At 36.7% G+C, this 21306-nt stretch overlaps 1 protein-coding gene across 5 annotated transcripts in view; it reads right to left on the bottom strand.

The window, feature by feature from the left end:
* Positions 1-355: 355 nt before the first annotated feature.
* The window catches only part of CUL2 (cullin 2), a 105904-nt gene continuing 84953 nt past the window's right edge, over positions 356-21306 (bottom strand). For all 5 annotated transcript variants that reach the window (XM_057731981.1, XM_057731979.1, XM_057731978.1 and 2 more), the window contains exons 10-21: positions 21003-21127; positions 19344-19451; positions 17837-17896; positions 17033-17161; positions 16489-16575; positions 15331-15483; positions 14965-15042; positions 10249-10315; positions 6376-6578; positions 4424-4525; positions 2028-2144; positions 356-940 (exon numbers count right to left, since the gene is read on the bottom strand). In XM_057731981.1, the coding sequence (XP_057587964.1) occupies positions 809-940; positions 2028-2144; positions 4424-4525; positions 6376-6578; positions 10249-10315; positions 14965-15042; positions 15331-15483; positions 16489-16575; positions 17033-17161; positions 17837-17896; positions 19344-19451; positions 21003-21127 (1361 nt within the window). In that variant the 3' untranslated portion in view covers positions 356-808. The remainder of the gene's footprint in view (positions 941-2027; positions 2145-4423; positions 4526-6375; positions 6579-10248; positions 10316-14964; positions 15043-15330; positions 15484-16488; positions 16576-17032; positions 17162-17836; positions 17897-19343; positions 19452-21002; positions 21128-21306) is intronic.

The following is a 21306-nucleotide window of genomic DNA, read 5'->3' as shown; positions in this document are numbered from 1 at the left end:
CTTTAAACGACAGCTCTTTCTAAGCCAGATGTGAGGTCACACATATTCCCCTCCCTCTTGGTTCTGAGCTGCAGCAGGACACCACCGGAAACTCTTGATGGAATTAAATCCTCCGCTACTCAAAACGCTCGTATCCAATGCAGTTCTAGTCCACAAAAATGAAACATTCTTTATGCTGAATGCATTTTTATGCATTCAAAAACCATAATCTAGACATTTTTTCATGTAGGATTTAAACAGGAGCATAAGTGAATTACACCGTTCAGATACAAATGCAATCAAAGTGCATGAGCTGCTCGGAAAACTCACGGATATTTACATGTATTATTTTGTGATACTACATCCACATAAAAAAGGCATTCTATTTCTTTATTTTTTTATTTGACAAGCAGCAATATCATGTTTGTCATTTTAATGTAGATACAATTATTAGGTTATCTGTCATATTACAATATTTAAGTTTTTTATCTTATGTCCTTTAAGATACATTAAAAAAAAAAAAAACACATCAACTGCAAACGTGAAGGGGAGAAAAAGCATGGTACCCAGCCAAATTCCCACATTTCAGCAATACTTCACTCATTCTTTTTTAATAAAGTTTTAAGAAATGTCGTAATGACATGAGCTTGAAATATCCCTAGGCATTTTCTCTGACGCTCATGACGTGGCACTGGTGATGTTGTAAACAGCAGAGAAACAGGGGCTGCCAAATGACCAAATTATGGAGGCACAGGCCTGATTTCCCCCACAGGACACACCGGATGGCGATGGCAATGACCTTCTCACATCCACACTGGAGGAACGCGTGTCACGCTACGTAGCTGTACTCGTCTGCTGACGCCTGGCTGCGTTCAATGTACTGTTTGTCTATCAGAACTTCAATACACTTCTTAATCATGCTGATACTAGGGTTAAACCGAGCTCTTGACTGGCTAATCACCTGCGGGAGAGACACGGGTGTTAAAGAGCTCTTCTCACCAGGAGGACACTGAAGCAATTAGCTGAACTTGACATGATGACCAAAAATAACTTTTTATGGAAACTAAGGAAAAAGTGTCACCTTTGGGACTTCCCTGGTGGTGCAGTGGTTAAGACTCCTCGCTCCCAATGCAGGGGGCCTGGGTTCCATCCCTGGTCAGGGAACTAGATCCCACATGCATGCCATAGCCAAGAGTTCACATGCCACAACTAAGGAGGCCGTGAGCCACAACTAAAACAAGGAGCCCACCTGCCACAACTAAGGAGGCTGTGAGCCACAACTAAAAACAGGAGCCCACGTGCCACAACTAAGGAGCCCACGTGCCACAACTAAGAAGTTGGTGAGCCACAACTAAGGAGCCCGTCTGCCGCAACTAAGGAGGCTGCCTGCTGTAATTAAGACCTGGCACAACCAAATAAATATTTAGAAAGGGAAAAAAAAAAGCCTAACATTTATGTTGTAAAGGAATTAAAATTATGAAGAACACAGATGGAGTAGAACCTAATAATAGCCATACATAACTAAATTACACCATAAACTCATCACTCTAACTACTCATACACACCCTCAAGTTTCCATTTAACTCCTACTCAACTTTCAGCTCTTAGTTGAAGTAACATCTGTGCACGAAAGCTTTCCCCAGGTCAAGATCTTTATACACGTCCTCATGGTACTGTATAGCTTTTACATTTACTCGCATATTATTTCAATGATGCTTTTCTTCCCTACTAGGGCAGGAGTCCCATCCTGAACTGCTCTGCAGCCCGTAGTCACCAGCATGGTAGGCGCTCATGTATTCACGGAATGAGTGTTTGCTGTGGTCAACATCCTTCACAACCGGACACAACAGTGAATCGGTGAGGCTTAGACCTCTAAATCCAAACATGAATTGAATACCGACATTGTGAGTACTGTTCTCATTAAGTAATGAAGCATTTCTTTATGCTATTTGGGAGTCATATTATTTCTGTATCATCTTCACAAAGAAACGTTCCTAATCCTAACACACTCTGCCCCAAGAAGTCTTGAGGAATTTTCCCCCTTTTACCTCTTGAATAAGGGCATTATGCCGAAGTACTTTCCGTGCTTTCATGATACGAACTATAGCAGCTTGGAGATACATTTTCCGGTCTTCATCTACAGCACTTCTCGTCTGCTCCATTTCCTGTTTTACAAGGACGAAACAAGCGAATGAGACATTAAGCCACTGCACTTGTTTTTAACGCACTTTATTTGTGAGTTTAAATAAATCTCCAATCAATACTGAGAATGAAATTATACGATTATGTGCCCAATATAAGATAACCATTACCAAAAGAGTATCTGTAGTGATTTACATATAATTTCTTAAGTTAAAGTTGGAAGGTTATTCTTTTTTAAATGAACACTACTGTAAATTGTACTCAGTGTAAACAGTCAATAAAGCAGAATGATTTTTAAGACGGCTGTCCTATCAATGAGTAAAGACTTATACCACAAAGCTTGCAGACTTTAGTAATTGGCTCCAAGTGCACACTGGCTCAGGCTTCAGGGCAAGAGCTGTGAAGGGCTCTATCTGACTCAAGCAGAGAAGCCAGGAAGGATGGGCCAGAAGGGCCTCTCTCCAAGGAGCTCAAGGAGAGACAGTGGAGGGAAGGCACAGAGGCAGGCGACGCTGCCTTAACAGGGATCTCGTGACAGCTTTTAAAAGATAAAATACAACCCAGATTACAAATCACTATCATTAGCCTACAGGAACATGAGATCTTGAACATTTCAGGGTTCAAATTTAATAGCAATTGATTACCATCTGTCTCCCATGCGGGAGAAAGTTCCTGGAGAGGCCTGATATCTCTTATACCTTCACATCCTGCCCTGCGCCCAAGGTCAGGGTGGCTCGTGGCAGGCAATCAGGACACGTCAGTGATATGAACAGGCAGCCCCGGAACACCACCCACTGCTGAGGTGAGGCGATCAGCAGCAGACGTGCACTGTGCAAGCTGGCTCATGTGGGGTTGGGCCCCGCTCCAGACCAACAAGCTCACACTCTGAATTTTAACACCATCCCCCCATTGTTCAATTGCACAGGAAAGTTTGAGAAGCATTTTCAACAACCTTTCTTTGCGAGAAATGTGTTGTAAAACTTTCCCTTATTTTACAAATGAAAAATATGAGAGATTATATTACTATACAAGGTAGAAGTTTTTGGAAAGAATACAAAACAAATCCATACATTTTAATACAGTTTAAGAGCAAATATGACTATGTTCACTGTGGCATTATTTATAATAGCAAAGATATGGAAGCAACCTAAGTGCCCATCAATAGATGAATGGATAAAGGAGCTGTGGCATATGTATACAATGGTATATTACTCAGCCATAAAAAAAGAATGAAATCTTGCCATTTGTGACAATACAGGTGGACCTAGAGGGTATTATGCTAAGTGAAATGTCAGACAGAGAAAGACATAAACTGTATGATTTCACATATATGTGAAATCTAAACAACAAAACAAATGAACAAACACAGCAAAACAGAAACAGAATTATAGATACAGAAAATAAACAGGTGATTGCCAGAGGAAGGGAGATGGCGGGGGGGGGGAAGAGAAAAATAGGTGAGGGAGATTAAGAGGTATAAACTTCCAGTGGCAAAATAAATGAGTCATGAGTATGAAATGTACCGTGTGGGGGAATTTATGTAGTATCTTTGTATGGTGACATACTGTAACTAGACTTGTCACACTGATTGTTTTGAAATGCATAGAAATACTGAATCACTATGTTGTGTAATAAGAACTAACACAGTGCCAATTATATCTCGAAAACAAACAAACTCACAGAAAAAGAGATTGCATTTGTGGTCACCAGAGGCAGGGGGTGGGGGGTGGAGAGAGGAGAAATTGGATGAAGGCAGTCAGAAAGTACAAACTCCCAATTATAAGATAAATGAGTATTAGAGATGTAATGAAAACACGATAAATATGATTAACACTGCTGTGTTATATATGAAAGCTGTTAAGAGAGTAAATCCTAAGAGTTCTCATCACAAGGAAAATTTCTTTTCTGTTTCTTTAATGCTGTATCTGTATGAGATGACGGATGCTCACTAACCCTCCTGTGGTCATCACCTCAGGACATATGTAAGTCAAACCGCTATGCTGCACACCTTAAACTTTATGCCGTGCTGTACGGCAATTATTTCTCAATAAAACTGGGAGAAAAGACAAAAACAAAAGAGCAAATATGACTAAACTATGACACCTTTTTCCCAAGATACTCAGTATACTACTACTTTAAAAATCTTAAAATACTGTTTGTAAGGTTAGTCAATACAAAGAATAAAGCAGAGAAGATACATGACAATTTTGATATGCAAAATTCTGCGGTGGTCTCAATGCTACCACTTGCAAAGACCAATGCTTAAATATTGTCAAAAGAAAGGACATTAGAAAGCACTTACCTGTGGTGTGTCTTTCTGCATTGATGTGGTAATTTTAAATTTTGTTCTTTTACTGCTAAAGTTCATATTTAATGAAAATGAAGATTCTGCATCAATGTCTTCCTATAATTAAAAATAATTCATTTACATTTATAAAAATAAAATCATTAAATAACAGTTCCTGTAAATCATATGCCATGAAATTAAATGATGACCAAGCAAAAAAGACTAAACTCTCATAATCTTTTACATTGTAAACAGTATTTAAGAGAAAAATAATTGCCTTCTATTAAACAATGAAGGAAAAAACAATTCTTTTCTAATTTTACACTTGAAAGAATTTTAATCAGCTTAGATTCAGAATAAAGCTATTTTCTGGCTCAACTGTTTAATATATTACTACCAGATAAATCTGACAAGACTCAAGCTCATTGGTTTAAACAGAATTTTAACCTTTTAATTGTTATGAAATATCAAGGCTCATAATTTTTCCACCACATTTTGAAAAACCAAACAACCAAATTTTTTTTTTTGAATGCTGCAATAACAAAATACCAATTAAAAATAACCTGACTAGAGAAGCCAGCTGGTTCTAATGGCATAGAAACACCACTTTCCCATCACCCGGTGTGATTCTGACCTCTCAACGTACGTTTTTTCACTCTGCCAGAAGCGAGTGGCATTTTCTCTAGTGGAAGTTGCTAAGTCAATTTTTAGCTCTTAAGCTCTATTGGGCTCAAGAAAGCCACTCATGTCATACAGTGGGATCTGTCCACCAACAGGACCACGGAGCACTTGGCAGATGGCACTTTCTCAATAACAACCACAGAGACTCTGTGAAGGGACGCCAGCTTCATAATTAAAATTTAATGTGCAAATAACCTATCAATATTTATTTTGTACATTTCTGGGCAGTAAAAATGACATGCTTCGGAAAAACACAACTTTTTAAGCACTTAAGCTTAAAAATTTAAACTTTAAATTTTAAGCTTAAAAACTTGTACTCATAATTAATTGCCTTAATTAAAACCTTCATATTAAGAATTTAATATTTTGCTAAGTTTCTAAAGGCAGAAAAATGAATCATTTCTGAAAACTAAGGAAAGCTTGATTTGAATTTCAGCATACATGCCATTTAGACCTGTTCGATTACAGACTACAGACATCGTCATAACCTTAGAGACATTAGCGAAACGAACTGGTGAGAGAAATAAGCCGTAGGTCATGAACCAAAATAAAAACGAAACATCATTTACAAGAGTTTTCTCTTACGTGCACATACTCTGAAGGAGATTTAACCCATATCTGTTGCTTTTTTAACCATTTAAATATCCAAGACATATCATTAAAAAAAAAATGTTACTAGAAAAAAAAGTTACAAAGGAAAAAACAAGGAACATACCATCAGCTTGCTATTTTCACGACAGATATTAAAAATACGAGGGTGAGTCAAATCTCATCCGCACTCCGATTATATTAAAACTTCTGTAAATTCTACAGAATCATTTTTGACTCACCCTCGTATATGGGGGCTTGGTTGAGTCCTGAAATTCAGGGACATGAGAGTGACAGCACCTGAGATGCAGTTACATGTATTAAATATGCATATAAACAGACATCAATAGGCTGTCATTTCCTATTACAGAACCATGTAATTAAATATTAACTAAACACATGGAAAAAAAAAAACCCAGAAAGATTTATGACAGTTTTAAAACCTCAGTTAACCAGCATCCTTCTGATGTCAACTCTTCAAAAATTTTCCAGTAAACTGTCATAGTACAGGACAAATAAAATCAATCTACAAAGGGCACATGAGTACCAACTCAGAGCGCCTGCTCTGCGACGATTCCAGTGCTTCTCAGAGTACAAAGGGCATTAACGGTTATAACCTTACTGTTAAAACTGCAAACATCCCATGAAAAAGCTTTAATGTCTGTAATGCTTAAATTCCTTGAACTATTACCCCATACCTTTTCTGAATCATGGTTAATCATTTTCACATCGAGTAGCGACTTGATTGTTTTTGTCAGTTCCTTTTCGTTCATCTGAGTGCTGTCTTGAAGCTCTTTATAGCTGACGGTTTCACTGTTGTTAAAGGCAAGAAGAACCGCCATTTGGTATGTTGTAACCATAGCTACGTATGGTTTGCCCAAATAGTTCATTTTAACTTCACCTACAATTAAAACAAAATTGTGACAATAACTCACCAAAGAAGCATTCCAAAATCACCTCAGTAATAATCATTTATTTCAGGTATTTTCTCCTGAAAGAGTGAACCAAGAACTTACTGAATTGTTGTAAAGCTATTCCCCCTAGCAATGTAATCATCTGTTTGCTGGGGGGCCAGGGGAGGAGGAAGGGGAGGGCTATTGGTTTTGAGAATGTAGTATAAATCACGGTTAAGCTGTCATAACATTACCAGTAGGCTTAAACAATGTCTTTAAATAGTAATAGGAAGGCTTAGACTTAGGCAGAAAAAACAGCAGGAGGAGGTGGACATAAGAGGAGAAACAGACAGACAAAGGGAGAACATGACAGCCTGCTACCAACAACTGTCTCCTGTGTGTGTGTATCTGGTCTACCCCAGGGAAGGTTCAGGCATGCAGGACACTTTTACTAAAGTATCTAAACCATAATGTCTGCCAAAATATAACAATGATATTTGTCTCATAAATAATGTTTTTCTCTCCAGTAATTTTCTAAGAACAAAAAAGGAACAAACACAAATGGGAGGAGACTCAAACAGGCAGATTCATTATTGTGTTGAAGCAGTTGATGGAATAAAAACGTTCTAGCTGCGCTATACCACCCCGAGAACCATAAAGATACCTCAGGCTTAGGCCGACCACAGTTCTACCCATCCCAGGGGACAGCAAGCTGAAAAGCTGGTAACAAACAGTGTGTCAAACAGATATGCACTTGTAACGTGTAAGAAACAGTTAATGCAAGTCAAAGAACTGCTTCCTAAAGCATAAAGTTGTGGTTTAGTGACTGTATTTCTCTTCCTCTCTTACACAAGCACACACGCACATCCTAAATTATTTGACTATTAATGAATTTATAAACTAAATCAGCATGAGATTTGGTTTTAGGGTGCTACATTTTAACTCAAGGAAGCTGTATTTTACATGAACTTACCCCAGAGGCTGCATTCTCCCTGTCAGTGCTAATTAGCAACTCTGATCAAGATTTTGTGCTTCTTTTATTATTTAATAATATATATATTTAATTCATGATGTAATTGAAGATTTTAAAGGATATAAGTCAATTCTCCAACTTACTATCACCACACAGATGCCTATTCTAACTTGCATTATGCTGCGACTTATTTTTTTAAAAACTGATATTCAGAAATATTTTTCAGAATTATTTGGATAGGAACACCTAGAGAAAAAATTCTAATCTCTGAATTTTCATGAAAGGAAGTTTAATTAACTGGAATATCCAATTCACAGAGTTCAAGTAGAATACTGTCATTAGGACTGTTCTACTAACAATTAGTATAAAGAGTACTTTAAGGACCTCATCTCAACATTAAAGTTTAGGAAATGTGGTGAGAGGCAAAAAAATAATAATATCAACTGCATTACACCATGTGTGCAATGACTGCTTAATCATATCCCAGAAAGGAGTATAAAACAGTGCCTCCAGCACTAGATGATTAAGCTAGGACCATCACCTAGCTGTCACAGATGCTGCAATGTATTGCCATGGGTTTGGAAACAGAATGACTCTTCTGCCACAAGAACCCAAAGAGCATAGAAGACAATGCAAGTAAGGGGTCAAAGTATCATTTATTGATATCAAATCCACTCTTCAACCCTTAAAAAGAGGAAAACTTGTTAGTTTTGTCTTATGTCTTTTTCTTGCTACTTTTCAGTAAATCATCGGTATCAGGGGTACATGGACCTCTTTCCACACTTTTTTTCAGCATCACTCTCTTATTACTCAGCTCCTGGCTGAAAAGATTGGGGAAAGGGTGGAGGAACATGTGCGGCAGGGAAGGAAATCCCAAATCTGGGTGATTCACTTAATTACTGCCGTGTAAATAGAAAGGGAAAATGACAAAGAGGTCCTTTAACCTTCAGAATAAATAGGTTGAACTCCAAACTAGAATAAAACATTCTCATAAATACATACTTGAAAAATCAGCCAACCATAATTCAAGTGGTGTTAACAATTATCAGAAATAAAGAGTGGGCAGAACTCTTACAATACTTTCACCTGAGTTATTCCCTTATCACCTATCAGCAACCTAGCCTCTAAGGGAAAGTTTTTCTTTACAGAAGAATGTCAGCTACTAAACGCTGAGTACATGACAGAGTACCACCGATTTGCAACCAGAAATAAGATAACTGATTCAAGCAATGAGCATCAGATACAGTTGTGCTTGGAAGAGGGTAGCAATGTTTTGTTCCTTAAAATCAATTATATCTACTAAATGAGAATACACAAAATTCACAATAGATGTAAAATTAAAGGCCAATTACTAAGCGACCACATACTATCAACAAACATCTCTTTATTTCACAAACTACTGAAAAAATGAAAATGTCTAACTTGTTCAATAAAGATAAACTTGTATAAATATGTATTACTGTATACTAATTATTATTTGCTAACATATATTACTAACATAATGAAACATCATATTGCAAATATAAAGTAGTCAAGCGAATGGTACTTAAGAGAAACTACTTAGGTGAAATTTCTTTTAGGTGAATGAATTTCCTAATAAAGGTATGGCAACTAATCAGATTTTCTTGTCCCATTTCTAAGAAACATTAACATATATAGCTATCTTTTCCTTCTCATACAAAGGGAAAGTTGATTCAATGCACTTTTCAAAGCATAGCTTTAGCAAAAGTAGAGAAATTCTGAGTGTTTGCTTTGGCTAACATCTTCAGGGAGCTTAGAGCAATTGAATACAGGCTCCAGTCACTCAAAGTGTTAATCCTACTTTCCAATAAGTAGACCCCACTGTTCCAGGAAGAAGCTAAGGAAATGATCAGATTTTGATTAAACTTTTCTAAAACTGGAAAGTACTGGGGAAGTTAATTGGGACATTCTGGAAAAAGCATTTACTACTGCTTTCACTACAGTACAACAAATAAAAATCAATTGGTTTGGGACTTCCCAGGTGGCGCAGTGGTTAAGAATCCGCCTGCCAATGCAGGGGACACGGGTTGGATCCCTGGTCCGGGAAGATCCCACATGCCACGGAGCAACTAACCTCGTATGCCGCAACTACTGAAGCCCATACACCTAGAGACTCTGCTCCTGAACAAGAGAAGCCACAGCAATGAGGAGCCCACGCACCACAATGAAGAGCAGCCCCCGCATGCCACAACTAGAGAAAGCCCATGTGCAGCAATGAAGACCCAATGCAGCCAATAAAATAAATAAATAAATTAAAAAAAAATCAATTGGTTAGGTCTCCTTGTCATGCTATAATCGTCAATGAATTTCTGAGGATATCTGGTATATCTAGAGAGAAGAGGTTTTTAGGAGTATCCGATTTATCAAGTCTGGGTTTCTAAATAAAATTCCTAATATCCATAAAAAGTGGTTTGTGACAGAAATGCAGGAAACCACTATAAAATTCAGAAACTCTTTATAAGCAGCAAAATTATAAAATGCTACTAAAAGTGCTGCACTTGAACTTCATTATTAATTGCTTTAATGGTAACCAGAAAGGTAGATGAAGAAGAAAAGGTTAAAAAGTATAATTAGGAAAAAAAAAAAGAAAACTATAATTAGGGCCTATGAAATCTCTTTACAAATTTTTAACATAATCATATCAGTAAATTTCATTAAACTAAATATAATTAAATGCATTTTACCTGTACAAAGATAATGTAACCATGTAAGTTTCCTTCCACTGAAATGTTGGCTGTAAAATAATTCAAACTGTAAAAAAGAAAAAAGGAATCAAATTATTTTCAGCTACAACAACCTAACTTACTTGGCTGTCACTACACTAAAAAAGTAAGAAGAAAATTCATGTTAGAAAAGACATTAGAGCCCATCTGGTATATTTACCCATTTCACAGATGAGAAAACACACCCATGCATGTTCTTGACGAGGATCATATAAATACCAGGCCAGCTCTTTTCACTTACAACCCTGTCCGTGCTTCTCTCCACCAAACCACAGCCTGCAAATTTAACTTTTTGTATAAATTCAGAAATTATCATTTTGAACGAGATATCAATTTGGACTTTGTAAATAAAATCCCTGATCAAAACTACTACCACATACATTTCAATATGAAAATATAAATCATCCTTCATTTCTAGTCCCCTTTTTGCCAACAAATACCTTTGCTGAACGGATAGGTTGAATAATATCAGTGGTTTTTCCAGAAGTGACATCCATGCCTTAACTTCCACATAGAGTCAAACTCTAATACAAGCAAAGTTTCAGAGTCCTGTCTTTATATCTTTTGTTGATATTATTGTGAAAAGTTAAACATTCTATTAACATAGCTTTGAAATTTTACAAATTCCTCCCTCAGACTGAATGTAGGACATCAGTCCAAAATAAGAGTTCATATCTTTTAAAAAGCTAGTACATACTCTGCAGTGAGAAAATGATACTGAAATGTAAAAAAGATAAAAACTCAACTTCCATATAAAACTGAAAAATAAACATACTCATCACATCACAGTTCAGAATTGTGGACATACTTTTAGCATGACGAGCCACATGTAATATACCTAAAGCTTTTATTTGTATTTCAAACTTTACTTTCTGTACTTTCTAAATGAAGTTTAAACAAAGCAATCAACAACATTTGCCCTGTAAGCTGCACTATGCCCACTCCTTACAACAAAAGTTCACAGCTGTGAGCCAGGAAAATTAGTGAATTCTTTCAGCAATTTATTCCAACATAATCCTGGAAAGCTGAAACTTGAGCATTTCTCCCTCCAATGGTGCAGCGTTCTCCACCATGAGCAAATCCACCAACCCCTTCACGTGATAAATAGGAAATGACTGGCACCTAGAATACTTATGATTTTCTGCCTGGTCCTAATCCAGACAAAGAGAAAATCAGAGTATGTCATAAAAGGATCCCAGAGGTATGCTCTGACTAATTAATAATCTCCATGGGTGTCAATAAAATTCAACTACTACTATACAATTCATAGTTATGAAACATTTATAAGGTATTTATGGACAGAAGCAAGATAAAACATTTTTGAAACTGAGAAAACCAAACTTTAAAATGCTCTTTATAAATTATTTAAGTGCAAAACTAGCTTTAGGACGTATATTCCAAGCTCTGATAGCACACGCTTTACCTCTGTATAGCCCTAGCAACTAGTGCTATCAGTAAAGTTTTATGATGATATCAATATGCCAAAGAAAGCATTCCTTTATCCTTAAATTTAAAATCTGATTATAAAGATTCTCATATCCATAGCTAGTCAAGAACAAAAAGATTCACTTCCAGATCAGAGTATTATCAGTTCACCTGGTATTAAAAGACAAAAGTTGTAAAATCTTGCTTAATGATATCATTAAACCTGTGTAATCAAAGTTTATTAGCAAGAAGCTATCTTGACTAAACTTCTCATTTTAAAGTCAGGCTTCATAGTTATAACAGGCTAACAGATAGCATCTTTCAAATGCCATTTGAGGGCATTAATTGGAACTCAAGGGGCCTTAAAAATGAACATTTCATATTTAATGAGCTTATTCACTTCAAACAGAGAGCTGCATTAATAAGCACTACTTAATATTTCTTTAGTATTATTCAGGTTTGTGGACCAGGTACAAAAGTAGATTTAAGATTTACTGGTATAATATGCAAAATAAATTACTTTTAATTAAAGTTTAATTTCCATAGTTTTAACATATATGTATAATGGATGTGATTTCTGATAAACAGCTATATTTAAGGTAAAGATGTGAAATATATAAATGATCATTAAGGCAAGATGAATTTTAATTTACATGTGAAAAAATGTACACTATTAAATACATAGATGGTTTTTCATTCTTATGTAATTGAAAACTTGTATTTACTAGGAAAAAAAATATAAGGACAAACTCCCTCTACTGGTAATTAGAGAAAGTCCAAACTAAGAGAATGATATTCTTGGAATCATAACTTTATAGCCAGAAAGAAATCCACTTCCTGTTTGTAAATGGGGTCACTGGAGCCTGGGGAAGGTCTTCTGTTAATAAATGAAGTTTAAGGGGTTTATTCCAGTGCTCCAATAATTACTGGAAAATAATTATTTCAAAGAGAAAGAGAATAACAAACTTAAAAGGAAATTATTTCTGCCAGCCCCCACCCTCTCCCTTAATTTCAAATGGAAAAGCAGGCTCTTAAGAAGAAATAAGTTTTAATACTGTCAAAGGTGAGGGGTCAGTTTTCTTTCTCTCACCTGGTCACAAACACATCAAAATGCTTTACACCTGGTTACCCCATCCCCTGCCCTGGGATCACATTCTGCCCGTCCAAACGAATGCTCTTCTTCATAAAATTTCTAAGATGGCTTGTGTTATCATGCCTTTTCAAAGACGAAGAAAGTCCTAAACTGGACTCCTATTCGGAAAGTCTACCTTATGCGTGGTATCTTGAAATCTACCTGGCTACAATACTATTTCCACTACTATCACTATTAACTATTACGTCTACTTTTGGCTATCATTTATTGAGTTCTTCTTATGCACCAGACTAAGTGCTTTACCTATTTCATCTTTGTATCAACACTCTAGGTAGTGGTAGTAACAGAAAATTAGAGTTATTTGCCCAGAGTCACAGAGCACAGTAAACGGCAGAACAGACATTTAAAATCAGGAATGGTGATTCCGGAGCTTACACTGTGTTATTTGATTTATAATCCTTATTTTGAAAGAAACAAAAATCACATACACACATAATTTAATGATTCAAACCACACACTGTGAACATCTTGAGTAGACAGTGTAATGAAATACCATTTTCATTTTAAACTTCATAAACCTATGCATAAACCTGGCTCACAACCTCAAGTTCTTGCCCAAAAAAAGACTAGTAAAAAATAATGACGATTTTGCTAGGAAAAAAATGGTACCCAAACTTCCTTCCAATCAAGAAATAAGAAGCCTCGTTTGGTGAGTTGGAGAATCAAAAAGGGTCAGTTTCAAGAGAAATGGAAACACGTTCATCCACTCAAAAACTTGTACATAAATGTTCACAGCAGCATCATGTACGCCCAAACGTCCACCAACTGATAAATGGATAAATAAAATGTGGTGTCTCCATACAAAGGAATACTATTTGGCAATAAAAAGCAATGAACTACTGGCACAGACTACAACATGGATGGACCCTGACATTCTGCAAAGGGAATGAAGGCAGTCACAAAAGACCACATATGACACAGCTCTACACGAGATGTCCAGAACAGGCAAATCTACAGAGAAAGACAGCAGACCGCCTACGGCTGCGGGTGGGGCGCGGCTTGGGGAAGGTGAGGGGGGACTACTAATGGGTAGGGGGTTTCTTTTAGGGTAAGTAAAATGTTCTAAAATGGTGCTGATGATTGCAAAGCTCTGTGAATATACTGAGAACCACTGAAAGTGCACACTTTGAGTGAACTGTATAGTGCTGTGGCCTGTTTGTGTCTCCCCAAATTCATATGTTGAAATCCTGATGCCCAAGGTGATGCTTTTAGAAGGTGGGGCCTTTGGGAGGTGCTTAGAGCACCTTTGGGAGGGTGGAGCCCTCATCTGTGGCGTGAATGCTGTTATAAAAGAGACCTCGCAGGGCTCCCTAGCCCCTTCCACCATGTGAGGACACAGCAAAAGTCTGTCCCCGTAGAGGGCCCTCACCCCACCGTGCTGGCACCCTGGCCTCAGACGTCCAGCCACCAGAACTGTGAGAAATCAATCTCTGTCCTTCATAAGCCGTCCAGGCTGTGGTATTTTGTTACGGCAGCCTGACATAATGACTGTAGGACTACACGACTAAGCCAGGTGGTACGTGAATTACATCTCAACAGCTGTTTAAGAGGTAGTCTCCACAGTCTCTTTAAAAGCTTCGGGTAAGACGTCTAAGGTTTCTACTCAGTCACACTTAAAAGCCATTTTTACTTGAATTTTTCAGTTTCAATCTGCTTTTTCTAGAATATGTCACATTCTCTATATATTTACCTAAATTACAGCCCAGAAATAAAAATAACTATGATAAGGGATAAATGAATTATAAAAATGGCTCAATATTCAAATGAAAAATTAGAAAATGATTGTTTTAAGTACTGGATTCTAAACTTTCTCCTAATATCAAAATTTTTGTAGTTTAGAACTACTTAAGACAGATAAAAGGTTTACTAAGAATAAGAGACATGTTTTCACAAAGAACTGATACCCTTAGCATTTTAGTTTTAATATTAGAAACCACAATAATCTACATTCTTCCTACAAGGCAGAATAACCATAATTTCTGAGTATATTTTTATATCACGTGAGCACTTAAGACTTGGGAGAAATATTTAAAGTGATATAACATGAAGATAAGTATTAAAATTCCTCAGGTCTTCCAATATATTTTCCGCAAACTTACCATCTGTACACTTTTTTCCAATTCCTGGGGAATCGCAAATGTAGATGAAGGAGCCTGAGTAAGAGGCCACGCACCTGCCTAAAAGGAGGAAAGTAAAATAGTTAAATAAACATCTCACTTGAAAGTAAATGTTTATAAAATGTTTTAAGCAACTAAAGCACCTTTTTTTTCCTTCCTCAAAATGTTGATAAAACGCGTCAGCATTACTATTAGGGCACAGTTCATTCCAAATCAGTATAACATATAACTTTAGAAGCTATAATATTCTGATTGAAAGAAAGGTAATCAGGCATCCGTTTATTAATCCTTTGTATCAGAGTATTTGAAATGACTAGTAAATGCTGACAATAAAACACACAGTCATACCTGTAAAACATATATTTGGAAACTAATTCCCAAATCTATTACTGTGTCTTGATTTTTGATAAAATTGTTGAACTTATTGTTGAGATCCGCACTGACACTCATATCTGTATACATCCGATGTAGCTTGCTGGTAAATTCATAACCACAGGCTTGCTGTAAAAGAAAGTTTTAAAAAACACATGACTTGAAAACAAAAATAATAAACCATACTGATTATTAAGAATGTTTTGCTACTGCTAGGGCTATGGTCAAAGGTCCTGCCTGTATACTTACATCAAAGGCCTGTATTATTCATGACCCAAAGCAGCTATTCCAAACCTTTCAAAAATTCCTTTTCTTTTAATGCAGATGAAATAAGTGAATGAAAACAAATATTTATGAAACAACAAATTTCTCTTTAAAACAAGAACTTTTCTATAAACCCATATATCATTTCAATACTACAAAATGCTCCATTACTGAATGTAAGATACCTTATAAAGTTTACACCTATACACGTGAAAGATAATACACATAAAAGATAACTGGGAGTATTTGTTAAAAGGGAGGCTACTGAGGTGGATTTTTAATACCATCAACTGAGTAATGAGAAATCTATTTCTCTGAAATTATTCAAAACTCTGTCATCACTAGGTCAGAAAATCTGTATCTCTAATCTTGAGATATAAAAAGCTTTGTTAACATTACCTCTACAAATCAGAGGATAAGTTATTTTTGGCATATTTCAAAAGGATCACATTCAACATATACTATACAGGAAAATTATCAACTACTGAATAACTCAGGATAAATATGAACGAGCAACTGCTTATCTCATCAGTGTGTATGCTAAAATGACGTAAAAGTGAACTGAAATTCAAGTGCACTCCACAAAACTTGTACTTTAAGGAATATTTTAGGTATGTTCATTTATAAGTAATATAAGTCTTTCATAAAGTTAAAACTTTCTCTTGTGGATGATTCTATACCAACATATAAAGAGATTTTGTCTTTTAATACAGTATTTGCATATCCCACCATGAAACTACACCACTTTACACTTAACCAGTCAAATGTTGATGAATCATTTGCTATTATTACTCATACTGCTATAATGAACATCTCTGTGTGCTAGTGGAATAATTTCTAGGACATTATCATAACAAAGGCCTACAATACCTTTAATTTATTGATCATGGCTTCTTCAGAATCCATAGACATGGATAACCCATGAATTAAACGTTTCGCCAGCATTCTTGCGTAGAACTACATGAAAAAATATTTTAAAACATTACTTTCAGGGACCTCCCTGGTGGCGCAGTGGATAAGACTCCGCACTCCCAATGCAGGGGGCCCAGGTTTGATCCCTGGTCAGGGAACTAGATCCCACATGCATGCCGCAACTAAGAGTTCACATGCCACAACTAAGGAGCCTGTGAGCCGCAACTAAGGAGCCCGCCTACCGCAGCTAAGGAGTCTGACCACCGCAACTAAGGAGCCCGCCCACTGCAACTAAGAAGCCCAGGTGCCGCAACTAAGGAGTCCACATGCTGCAACTAAGGAGTCCACGTGCAGCAATTAAGGAGTCTGCCTGCCACAACTAAGACCCAGCATAACCAAATAAATAAATAATATAAAAAAAAAAGAGGTTACTTCCTTTCTGATACTTTGAAGTTCAAAAATAAATCAGAGCTGACATAAAACTTCTTGATTCATAACTTACCTTTTGAAAAACATCCTTATCGTCGATATATTTGAAGACGGTAATAAAGCTCGTGAGCTTGTCCTCTACTTCATTCTCTGTCATCCCCTTGGCTGATTTCTTCAGCAAGTTGTCACAGTACTTAGCGAGCTCAAATAGAAATCGACAGTGACTCTTATACAGGGGCCTTCTCAAAGGAGGCACAGTGGCAACAACACAAAATAAGATCACGGTCTTTGCCATCCTCAGGCTTATGTTTTAAAAATTATGGATGTGCACTAAAGAACTTAAGATACGTGTCATCAGGGAAATTTTTTAAAAACTATAAACATGTAAAAAAATCTAACCCACACTGAATGATCATAATTAAGTTTTGATGGGACACCTAGGTGAGTTTTGAGTAGTTCTATCATTTCTGACATTAAACAAGTACTTTTTAAAAATCTTACAACAACCTGGTAAGGAAGTTTCCTTTAAAGGTTATCAAACATTTTTCAACAAATTCCCTTTAGATCTCAGATAAAATAAAATCTCTATGAAAAGTAATGCAAATTATTTTAAAGCAGTCATACTTTCAAACCCAAACTTTGTAAAATGGAGTATCTTCTCCTTCAATTATTTCTGAAGAAAAGGCTACAGAGATGACCTATGTGCATTCTTAAATAACCGCCAAATTATATACAATGTTGCTACATTTTTATTTTTAATAATTAATTTCAACTATTTTTCAAAAAAAGCTACAAAAACAAACTGACATTCACTTCAGTTTGCATTTTCTAATGCTGATTTTTCATAAGATTACATTTACGCAACCATCAGACTTACCAATTCAGGTGCTTTGCAAACAGACTTGGGTTCTCTGTAATTTACAACTGATGTAAGGGCCTAAATAGAAGACAGACCAGAAATTAGCCACCAGTAATAGGGTGAAAATACAGCTGGCTCAATATATGCTATAATCTGTACATCTGAAAATTACCACCCCACACAAAACATGGCATTTTGTTAATACTGTTTTCATATCTAACACAGGGTAAACTCTTCTCCCTGTATCCCTCATGATCATTCTATAATGACTATCCTGTTCCTACTGAAAGATATACTTTATCATTGCTGATATTTGAACACAGATAAAATAAGGTTATATTTTTAAAAATCTTACAACCATGTAAGCAAATTTAAATTCAAAAGTTTGTAAAATATAATATTTATTTTTCTTTCAAATATTATTCATTACAGCCTAAGTATTATGTTCAAAGGAAAAATGAGCATTAAAGAATATTAAAATTGGGGACTTCCCTGGTGGCGCAGTCGTTAAGAATCCGCCTGCCAGTGCAGGGGACACGGGTTCGATCCCTGGTCCAGGAAGATCCCACATGCCACGGAGCAACTAAGTAAGCCTTTGCACCACACCTACTGAGCCTGTGCTCTAGAGCCCACAAGCCACAACTATTGAGCCCGAGTGCTGCCATTACTGAAGCCTGCGTGCCGAGAGCCCGTGCTCTGCAACAAGAGAAGCCACTGCAGTGAGAAGCCCATGCACCACAACGAGGAGTAGCCCCCACTCTCTGCAACTAGAGAAAGCCTGCGTGAAGCAACAAAGACGCAACACGACCAATATATAAATAAATAAATAAATAAAAGAATATTAAAATTATACATATATTTTTCAGAATGTACTAGTGTATTAACAAGTATCCTTTTATAGCATAATCATGGGAAATTCAATTCCCATATAATTCAAGCATTCAATTTAATCATTCAGTTATTCAGTTAAAAGTTACAAGTTACGGGACTTCACCACTGGTGGTCCAGCGGTAAAGAATCTGTCCTGCAATGCAGGGGACACGGGTTCAATCCCTGCTCGGGGAACTAGGATCCCACATGCTGCATGGCAACTAAGCCCGTGAGCAGCAACTACTGAGCCCACGCGCTTCAACTAGAGAGCCTGCGTGTGGCAAACTACAAAGCCCATGCCCTCTGGAGCCTGCGTACCACAACTACAGAGCCCATGCACCCTGGAGCCCATGCACCACAATCAGAGAAGAGAAAACCCACATGCCACAACTAGAGAGAAGCCCGCACGCCATAACAAAAGATTCCATGTGCTGCAACTAAGACCTGATGTGGCCAAAAATAAAAATACATAAATTTTTTTTAAAGTTACAAATTACATACTTCTATTTTGACTTTCACTATGAAACTGGTTGGTTAAGGTTAATCTCCATGTCCAGATTAGAAATTTCATAATTAGAAGCCCTATTTCTGAAACTACCTTAAAGAATGATGATTAAATGAATTATATATAAAGATACATGTATTAAAAAGTTACCTTATCCAATGCACTCATAAAGTGCTGATCACCATTCAAAACAGTGTTGATAAGTTGAACAAATTTACCATGTACTTCCAAAACTGACTCCACAAATAGTGTTGGCATCTGAAAACATGAAATACAAAGTACAAAACCACATTTGAAGAAGTGCAAGGACATAATTAGGCTTAGTAAAGAGTCGTTTAAGAGAAAAGTTTTCCCTAGGCAAATAATGTTATACCCGACACACATCCTCAAAAAATGTTTTCAGCTAAGACGGTCTTAAAAATCTAAAACTTTGATGTTGAAAGTAGCTGTCATTCAACACCAGAAATGCAGACTATAGTTCCTCTGCCAGAAGAACCCATGGAAAACACAGCTCTCTCTGCTGCTGGAATTCTGTCTATCTTCAGTGTAACAAGATACAATCTCAGAACTACCAGGCCTATCACTTTCATAGAGGATTATGTAAACAAAACGGCCTTCACAGCCACTGAAGGCTGAGAGAGGAGAAGTTAAAAAGCCATTACCTGTGAAAACTGAGACCCCCTAGAGCTGGGCAGTACAGTTCCCCACATCTCAGAGGGAAGAAATACCTAGTAGTGCAAAAGTGAGTTTTCACTCTTAATGGAGATAGCTATGAACTTAGATTGAAGTCTTCTAAGTCAGCTAATTATCTGAGTCTCCTACAAATGCCTTCTCTTGTATTTGCATCCAGACCTTGACACCAAACTCTGTGCCTCTATGCCCAATGTCACTCCACACCCTGAATCTGTAAAACTAATAAAAACTAAGAAACCTAATAAATAATACAGGCTATTAGTTCTAAACAATATAAATTAATAGTTTTACAAAAATGGGAAAGTTTATGCAATACTGTGACAGGACATAAGGTCTAAGAATTATCTGCCAAAGACAAATAAATCTACAACTGAGGAGATCAGCATTTAATTAATGCTCCTGAACAAGGAGGTCTGTACACAGACCACTGTATTACAGGAGAAGCAAACAGCTCTACTTAGGAAAGAGAAGTGACATGTCATGGCTAGCTTATTTGTCAACCATCACTAGTGAAAACAAGGAAGGTGGTCCAACAAAATTTGACAATAGGAGCACACTTTGATAGGAGAGACACCTTATTGTAAACAGTCATTTAAATGGCAGGGAACTCTTGAGAAAGATGGGGATTAGGGACATGAGGGTCACTGCTGGGTATTTTGGGTAGTAAGCATATATTTAGGGAAGATAGTTCTAATCCAAACTTGCTTCCTGGGCTATCAAATCCAAGGCAGGTAAAAGGAAACCAAACTGTTACATTGTCTATAATATCACTGATTAACACACTTACCACTACAACTAACTAAACATTAATTCCAGTTACAGAGAAACACGACTATGTAGAAACAGCAAACATACTTTTCAGTGAGAAATTAAGCCGAACAATTGCTAAACGAACGCGGCAGTGTATAAGAAGTCTATCTTACTCATTGATTTTCTAACAGTTTGGTGATTCCCAAATGTGCCCAACAAATTCTAGGTTTGAACATTTTAATAAAGATGTTTCATTTATTGGTATGGTAGGACTGTTCTCTCATGCTTTTAAATAGTAAAGTCAAAAGAAAAACTCCATGATCATCTGATTAAGAGAAAAATTTTCCAGTTCCTTATGTAACTCACATTTTCCTGAGTAAGATTACTGGTTGCTCTAAGGCCCTCATCATGGATATGATTTTGCAGCTCCTGAATCATATGAGGTAAACCAGTGGACACAGCACGGAGTAAGACATACATATTTGCCATGTCTGAGGGGAAAAAGAAATTTATTATTAAATTTCCAAATAGTTTAAACATACTTTTTAACATAATAGGTAATACATGGTTCAAAATGCAGAATTACAGAAGAGTATGCAGAGCAAGTCCCCCACACTTTTCCCCCAATCACCCAGTCCTCTTCCTCTGGGAGAGCAAATTTGTGGCTGTT

Source organism: Hippopotamus amphibius, chromosome 4 (genome assembly GCF_030028045.1).
Source record: "Hippopotamus amphibius kiboko isolate mHipAmp2 chromosome 4, mHipAmp2.hap2, whole genome shotgun sequence".
Classification (NCBI taxonomy): Eukaryota; Metazoa; Chordata; class Mammalia; order Artiodactyla; family Hippopotamidae; genus Hippopotamus; species Hippopotamus amphibius.
Note: the sequence above shows the minus strand (reverse complement) of the source record. Positions and strands in the feature narration are given on the sequence as shown.